Genomic DNA, 8,767 nt, shown 5'->3' with positions numbered 1-8,767 from the left:
TTTAGAAATGTTTTAAAACTCGGTCAATTGAATTAACCATCGATCCAATAATTATTACTGGTTTCAGGCAGTTGGTTAAAATTTTGTCTAGATTAGTATACTAGCTGATTTTTTATCAAACCAGTTCGACTGATTGATCAAATCCAGTTCCAACAACATTGGATTGTAGACCATAAGAAAACAAAAAACTTGTTATTCAAAATGAGAGCTAAACAATTAAATCGGGGCAAAATCAACTCCGCTTATATACGCACAAAAGAACTGTTCAGATTACAGAACAAAATAGTACTTGGAACAAATGCCATCCATTGCTGTTGAAGTTGTAAAACAGAAAGTGCCAAAGTGAAGAGTGCAAATAGCAAACGAGGCATGCAAACCAATGGAACTGGAAGTATATTAGGAGCAGAGACCTAACAGACTGTCTTTAAGCTAAAGCAGAATGCTAGATTTAGTGATATAACAAAGATGATAGTAGTTTTGATATTTCAAGCCGTTCTTCCATTACTGTTGTATCACAAAATATGATGAAACAAAATCAAAGCTCCTTTTGCAGTTGCAACAAGCGCCACAATGATCATCTTCCGAGAGATTTCGACATAAAAAATGCCGCTAACTTATACCGTACTATCTTATCTCAACACCATCGATGTATTTAACTCGCAAAACCTGGAAGAACTATAAAGTTTCTATCAATTCAAGTTCTTCATTTCACATAAATAAATAATAAACGATAATGCAACATATGGATACTAAAGGAGGAAACATATGACTATCAACATGCATTTACAAACAAGGAATTGCTTAAAATGGCTTTCTGACACTCCGACAAGCATCAATGTTGACATGCACGGACCTTATAACCCAAAAGCGTTCAACACGATTGACAATATGCTATCACTCTGGGGCTTAGAACAAAGTAAAACACACCATATCAATGAGAAAACCTTCTAAACGTGATGGATGATATGGAAATGCAACAATTGAATACTCCCAAAACACCAAATTCTATGAACATATACACGGACCTTCTAAGCCAATAACACTCAAACATGTTTGACAATATGTTATCAATCTGGGGTTTTGAACAAAGTAAAACACACCATATCAACAAAACCTTCTAAACGTGATGGATGGATGATATGATGATACGTCCATTAAATACAGTAGACTCTCAATACACCGAATTCTATGAACATATGCACAGACCTTATAAGCCAAGAGCACTCAACGTGTTTGACAATATGTTATCACTCTGGGGTTCAGAACGGTAAAACACACCATATCAATGATATGATAATACGACCGCTGACTAAGTAGACTCTCAATACACTGAATTCTATCAACATAGGGTTACTGTATAACCTGGCAGCCGAAATTTATAAACAGCTTTAAATGAAATATTTAACTGCAATGCTCGTTCATTCCCCTTCCACTTTATGCTATAACTTCTGGAAAGAGTTATATTACATTACAATATAACTCACTTATTTTGCAGACTTTATTTCCAAAATTCCCACAAACTCCAGGTATGTGGAGGGATATGAGCACCTTTTTCTTTTCCCTAAACTTGCCTTTCATCAAGAGGTGGCAAATGCAGAGGGCAGAATTGGGTAGGGATTGTTAGCTTTTGAAGTAAACACTGTTGGTCCAGATTAGATTTCATGCAGGCTTCACAAATTCGGATAACGTTCTGCCGCATTATTTTAGAAGAATACATAAAAATATTGATAGATCTCTGGAATTATATGCTCTGTTAAAAACATAGATTCACAATATTACTAATAGATCTTACATCAAGAGGCGCCAAATGAGACATAGAAGTTTGTTCTATTAAAATGACAGTACAAAATAATCATGTAGCTACAAGCATATATTGATTGGATTCCTGTATCCTATCTAGTGTTGTATTAAACTGAAAAACATGAACTTCTCTTTCTGATTATTATATTATAATACTATTTAATAGAATTAATATCATAATATAAATTAAAAGATAAGAGATTATCAAAATTCAATAAACCTCACTCTTGTGGCAATGGCAGCACGGGAGGAGCAACTTTGTTGTTAAGTGCTGCAAAATCTCACTTCTATTATTATTATAATAGTAATACTTAATAATTATTATTATTTGCAGTTTTGCACTGAGTAATTTATGTTAACCAAAAGCTCCTGTCTTTAAAATTAATAATGATTACTTCGTTCTAGATGTTAGTTTTCATTTTTAACAAATAAGCCCTTAACTTCCCCGTGTGCGATGGCCTGTCCCCTGGGGTCTAGCGAAAGGAACTAAAAAGCCAGCAAAAAGCCTTCTGTCGGCCGCTCAAACCAACTGACGATACGGAGGAGCGTACTGTATGGATTGACGAAAATAGTTTAAGCACAATAGGTAGAATGAGAATCGAACTCACTTGTGTACCATTTGGGGAGAAAGACCGATGCCGTTCCTACCTTTTAGCTAGTCGCATGATCAATTGATTTAATACAATATATCGCAGTTAGTTTTCATTTTTAACAAATAAGCCCTTAACTTCCCATTATCATCAACATCATCATCATCAGTAGGAGTAGTCTAAGAGAAAAAGAAAAAACAACAACAAAAGATACGCGTACACATTGACAAAATAGATAAACAAAACACATGCACCAACCTTAGCAACTTTGTCCTAACAAGTTATGGATGACATAATACTTAACAGAAGAGAAACTAACCATTTATCACTTCTTATTTCCTGGTTTTATCAAGAACTTCAATGTATCTCTTTGGGATTCCATATTGCTCAAGCAGATGTCTCGCAACATCATCAATGACCCCACCTTGGATAAGAACCTCAAGCCCTTTCTTACCTATAAACAGTGCAAATGGCTTGCATTCATGTGTTGTTTAAAATACAAGTAAATGCATGCAACAAGGATAATATACAAAAAGAAACATGATTTTGGATTTATCAGGTGCCGCAAGTTTGAGTCATTTCAAGTTGAAGTAGCCTTTTTTTTCTTTTTTTTTTTTTTGGGGGGGGGGGGGAGGGAGGGAGGGGTGTTCATGTCAGATTTGATAAAATATCAAGTTATATGTTTATGTATATTGCCTTTGTGTGTGGGAAGATAGCCAAGCTCATGGACAGCTCTACTATTTCTAAACTGACCAAGCAATAAACCAACCTGGCAATTCTGCCACTGTTGTACTGCAAGCAAACTTCTTCTGCAACTCTGATGCCAATGCTTCTGGATCAATGAGGAAAGTTTCCAAACCTGAAACTTTTGTCACCTTCTTGTTGCCTTGCCTCCGTTCAGTCATTATCTGAACTGTTTTCAAAACACCTTTCCGAACAACAGATTCACCTCCTCTAGTCACCATGTGGTGGGCCTGCATACGGTTTATAAATGTTGCTCCTAAATCTTTCTTGTGGATCTCAGTTGGATATGTTGATCCTTTCTTGATGGCTCCCTTAAATAACGCATCACACAAAGTTGCATCTAATACCACAGTGGCTTTGTTTGTTTGCTTCACCAGATTTTCTTTCTCAATGTACTTGAAGACAATATCAGTAGCTTCAGAAGCTGAGTACAGTTTCCCAGTGTCAGCTCCAACAGAAGCAAAAATGGGATTAACATGCACACTTGACTTATAGACCTCTACCACTTCAAGCGCCTTCTGTGAACGGCTTTCACTAGCAGCAGAATCACCAGCCTGAACAACTTTCTCTACCAGTCGCTTTTCTGGCTTAAATTGCAAGTATTCTGGGTGACCTCGATTAACAGAAATCAACATAGCTTCTTTTTTGTACTTGTCTTCTTTTACTGTTATCTGTTCAAACATTGACAATGTTCATGAAATACAAAATAAAATAATTAATAGAAAAACACAACAACCCTTTCTAGGGAGAAGCCTATGGATGATTTAGGCCATTTGACAGCTTGATCATGATATAACCATCTATGAACTAGGGGATGCACTTTTTGTATCAATTTCAGGCCACCATGACAACACTTTTAGATGGATTAAATATGAACAGAGATTTCACCAGTTTGAAACTAGATTAAAATTTCCAATGCCTCATTGTTGTTTGGTTTCATCATTTTATGGGAGTTGGAGAACTTTCAATACCATACGGAAAGGCACAGTGCAGTTAATTTCTGTGGCAACAATAAATTTTAAAGTAGAGCAAATTATTCTTAGAAATAGTTGTTTCTCCAACCAGCCAGAAAGTCAGAACCATCTTCTTAGTTTCTTTACCTCATAAAAGCTCCAAGCTTTTTAACTCTTTCTAGTGCCTAAACTCATAGAACCTCAAACCCTTTAACCTTACCTTACCTTTCAATTGCAATAATAGATCAGAAGGAAAAAAACAATGATGCAGCCCATGTAAAGATCAGAATAAATACACTTGTTTACCAATAAATTTATCTTATACAAAGATGCAGCCAAAATGTCAGGTTTCAATCATGTCAGGGCTAATGCAACATCAAACAATAAAGTCTAGCTCATTCAACCCTCAAATGGCATACTCTGCATGCTATTTTACCTTCAAAGCATTGATCCAAATAACTGAGTAAAACCCACATGGAACAACAATACAAACCATTAAAAAATAAAATGAGCACAAATCCACCCAGTTTATAAAATCATGTCACTACTTTCAATAAAAAAATTTAGGAAACAAACCAGTCCTGTAGATGATTTGGCTTGAAGCCACTTTGATAACTTCTTATGAGATGATTTCTTGATATCTAATGTGATTCCTGAAGGTCTACAAGGTAACACGTGATTTGACCTACAACAATCACAAAACCCAAAAACTAAGAAATTGGAGAAAATAGTGATACCTGCCCAAAATTTGAGCAAAAATTTTGGTGATTTGTATCAATCCCATTTAAAAATGTGAGAAAATTTGGCGAGGAAGAATGAAAACGATTGTAATGAGAGTTTGCACCCCGGTTCACTTTTATGTCCCAATAAATTTTATTGTATCATCCCCATATTTACTAACTTTCAATTTCTTTTCATTGTTCATAGAATTGATTCTCATTGTCCACCTATACTACCATGCAGAATTTCTTGTATGTGGCCACGCAAAGCATATTCATGCACTTATTTTTACTTCTCTCTTTCATTAAAAACTTCCAAAGAGATAGAGAGGAAGGTGAGGAGAGGAGAAAGATAAGCGCACAAATATCAATTTAAGTAATTTTACCATAACGTGCTTCCAGGCATCGGAAGGTCTTTATCCTTCACTGTTGTATGCAAAGCCTGCAAAAGGCATCTATCCAAATGGGAATCTACATCCTCAATGGAGAGAGACAAGAGCTCAATATCAAGTTTGGCAGCATCAACATTAGCTGTTGACTTCAAATCAGAGGCATCCGTGGTAATTTCTTTTGCAGCATTCTCAGAGTCATTTTGCATTGAGGCAGCACATGCATCAGAAATAGCACCATTTACATCAACGGACCCCTCGGTATTTTCATTGTTAACGCAACTTTGTTGCACATCGGACTCGCAAGTAGCACCTTCAGACGAATCAGAAGGTTGATTTGATGCCAAAAAAGAAGGATCCTCCAAGACAACATCCTCCAAGAAACCTGAGTTAGGAACATAATGACCCTCAACCGACTCCCTGCAAAGATCTTACATGCATGTTAATAACAAAATAACTCATTAATTGATTTCTCATTTAGCTTACAGTTATACTTGCCAAAGTAAGTCACGGTAATAATGCATTATCCTTAAAGCCTTCCCACGCAAACCAGCTTTTAAGGCTTCAGCACTGCTCATTGTGGTGGACCCAACCTGCAGAAAAGAAATCAAATGTTACCAAAACTGACTGCATAGAAATAAGATGTGAAGTATAGGGAACTAGAAAAGGGAAAAGCAGACAAATTTTCAAGATGCTTACTGCAATAGGTGCTGGATTGCCAGGAACTTTAACCGCCCATGGCTCACTAGCTGAAAACGAAGGTAGACCATCAGCAGCCACACTAATACCAGGGAACATCAAATCTGCCCCTCCAATGACAAATCGAGAAACTTCACCCCCCTTAAGCATAAAATAAGGTAACATTTCAGGGAGCTTCCAGAGAGCAAAAACTGCAAGAAAGTAAATTAAGATAACAAAACATCAAAACCCAGAAATTATATATATAAATATGAACATAACGAATGAAAGAAGTTCACCATTAGAGGTTTCTGAATAGAATTTATGAGAGGTTAATATCATTAGCATTCCAAATTTCCAATGGCCTTCACTTCCAAGGAAAAAAATCACGGTCTTCACTAACAAATTGTTCAACCTTTACCTATAAAACTTAAATTGTAGCTTGCTTTTCTACTATGATTATTGTTTTAAAACATCAAAACAGGCTCCAAATTTCTTTATTCCAGTTAGGATATAGTGAATCTAAATTCAGTTTGATGATTTCCACCATTCTTTTGAATATTCAAATTGAGTTTCATTGAAGCAAAGATATCTAACCACGTTTTCTCCATCAAATTCCATTTTAGGACTACCCTTTAGGTTAATTTAACCAAAGCTCATGGAACAACATTCATACTTAACATACCATGGAAACCAACAAAATTCCATACAAACACACTTGAGAACAAAAACCAGTGACGGTATATTTCACCATAACTAGCAAAAGAAGCAATGAAAGGATGAGTAAAAGAAACAAACCGGTAGGGTATATTTCAGAGCCACGGCCATCAACATCGAAAAACAAAGGAAAACCCCCTTCTACACCATACACATGGACTCGATTTTGAAACTTGGAAACAGTAATCTCAGCCTAATAATGAAAAAACACATTGAATAAAAAGGATTCAAAATTATAAGAACAAATAATAATAATAATAATAAAGATGAAATGGGGGTACCTTGGGAGGAAGCAAAGCATCGATATCGGCATCGGAAGCTCTGGGAAATCGGTCTCTGATGGTGCGTTTTAGCTTCTTCCTGTCGGCACCTGATAGCCTCTGCTGAGCCTTAGCTTCTACTGCCTTCTTGAACATTCTTTTTGTTGTTGTTGTTGTTGATTAAGAACAAATGTTACAATATAACCTGGAAGTATAGCTGATAGCTAAAGGATTAAGGTTTCAGAGTTAATATGATCATATATCAAGCATCTTTTTGGAAGGGAATGAATTTTACCTTTAGGGGTAGTTTCGTGATTTCACAAGTTATTATCCCCATATATACTTTAGGTATATTATTAAAATCTTTGAGAAGTTACATTAATATTTTTTGGTTAAGTTTTGTTATTAGTCACTGTATTTTGTGTAAATTTATAAATTTAATTATTGTACTTTTATTTAGTATTTTTTGTCTCTATACTTTTCAAAATTAAATTCATTAAGTTCTGTATTTTTTTTTAAATTAAATGTGGTAAACATATTATTATATATGTAATATTATGCCAACTTATTTTTTTCATATATTACTCATTAGAATTTCAATTATAGACGATTGTTATTTATGTTAAGACTAAAATTTTTAAATTTCAAAAAGTATAAAGACTCAAAATGTTCCGATTGAAGAATATAGATTAAATTTACAACTATACTTATAGTACAATAATAATAATTGACTTTAATCAGATAGACTTAAATGCTATTGTTTGAGTCAAAATTAAAATTTTAATATTTAAAATACAAGTATTAAAAATAACCAAATTGAAGTGGATGGATTAAATTTTGTAAAGTACAGGAATTAATAGCAGAACTTAACCTTTTAATGTTTCCTTTACGGGCAGTTCGGTGATTTTGCATGTTATTATTCAAAGGGATTGGCTCCTGTATTTTGAGGTTTGTTCAAATATGACCCCTATACTTTCAAAATGTCAAATTAAACCCTTGTACCGTATTTCCGTTTACTAAAGTAGCCCCTGACCCTACGGTGTTATTTTTTTCTGATGTGGCACTTCATCCAATCAAGGGGCACCACGTGTCACCTTTGATTGCCTTACTCTAGTCCTTATTAGCAATTTTTCCTTTTTTTTTGTTTTATTTTCATAAAGATTTTTTACCAAATTGAATTTTTAAAATGTAAAAAATATATAAATTTTTTTTTCACTTTTTCTTCCCAAAAAGTAAACGGAAAGAGAAAAAAAAACTTTAATTTAAATTATTAAATAATTTAGGGTAAGTTGGGATAATTGCTCACAAGAGCCCAGTCAATAAGCCTTCAAATCAACACCTGGTGATTGCAATCCATCAATCGATTGTGGTGGAACGCTTTCACTTAAATAAGAGAATATTAATACATTACTTTCCTGATATTGTTAACAAATATTTGAATTAAATATTTAATAACTATTTTAATAGATACTTTAGAGTCGTCATTTTAAATTAATTGATGACAAATACATTTCAAATTTTTAGAATAGAATGAAATTTTTTCAACATTTTTTTATCATTTTTCATTTTTATTACATGTAATATGCAAATATATATATGTATATTTTCTAAATATAATCATGCATATATATTTCTTAAAAAATATATATTTAAGTTTCGTTGATTAAAAGAGAAAAAATTGCGGTGATTAGAACGTGATTAGAATATGTAAATTATGTAATATATTATTCATCATAGATTATGCAAAATGCACAAAAAAAAAAACCTTATTCTCAAAGAAATTGCGCATTAGTAATAGTTCTTAGGACATTCATTAAGATAATTTCTTTTAATAACATCAACAAATACTTTAAAATATGAATAATCACTCATTAGCAAAACCTTTCAGGAAATTGAAGTAAATTATTTTTAAAGATA

The 8,767-nt window shown here is 33.7% G+C and overlaps 1 protein-coding gene across 2 annotated transcripts; it reads right to left on the bottom strand.

The window, feature by feature from the left end:
- Positions 1-216: 216 nt before the first annotated feature.
- Positions 217-7,120, bottom strand: LOC107909141 (eukaryotic translation initiation factor 2D). 2 transcript variants are annotated; one of them, XM_016836580.2, is made up of 9 exons: positions 6,872-7,120; positions 6,672-6,783; positions 5,895-6,085; positions 5,694-5,788; positions 5,193-5,615; positions 4,664-4,772; positions 3,160-3,805; positions 2,710-2,844; positions 217-675 (listed from the first exon to the last, which is right to left on the bottom strand). In XM_016836580.2, exons 1-8 carry the CDS (start codon positions 7,004-7,006, stop codon positions 2,723-2,725), a joined length of 1,833 nt encoding a protein of 610 aa, XP_016692069.2. In that variant the 5' UTR covers positions 7,007-7,120; the 3' UTR covers positions 217-675; positions 2,710-2,722. The 2 variants fall into 2 exon arrangements, with proteins under 2 accessions (XP_016692069.2, XP_016692070.2); XM_016836581.2 differs by having other exon boundaries at positions 217-666.
- Between the last annotated feature and the right edge of the window lie 1,647 nt (positions 7,121-8,767).

Source organism: Gossypium hirsutum, chromosome A08, assembly GCF_007990345.1.
Source record: "Gossypium hirsutum isolate 1008001.06 chromosome A08, Gossypium_hirsutum_v2.1, whole genome shotgun sequence".
Lineage (NCBI taxonomy): Eukaryota > Viridiplantae > Streptophyta > Magnoliopsida > Malvales > Malvaceae > Gossypium > Gossypium hirsutum.
This window is presented reverse-complemented; position numbering and strand designations above follow the sequence as displayed.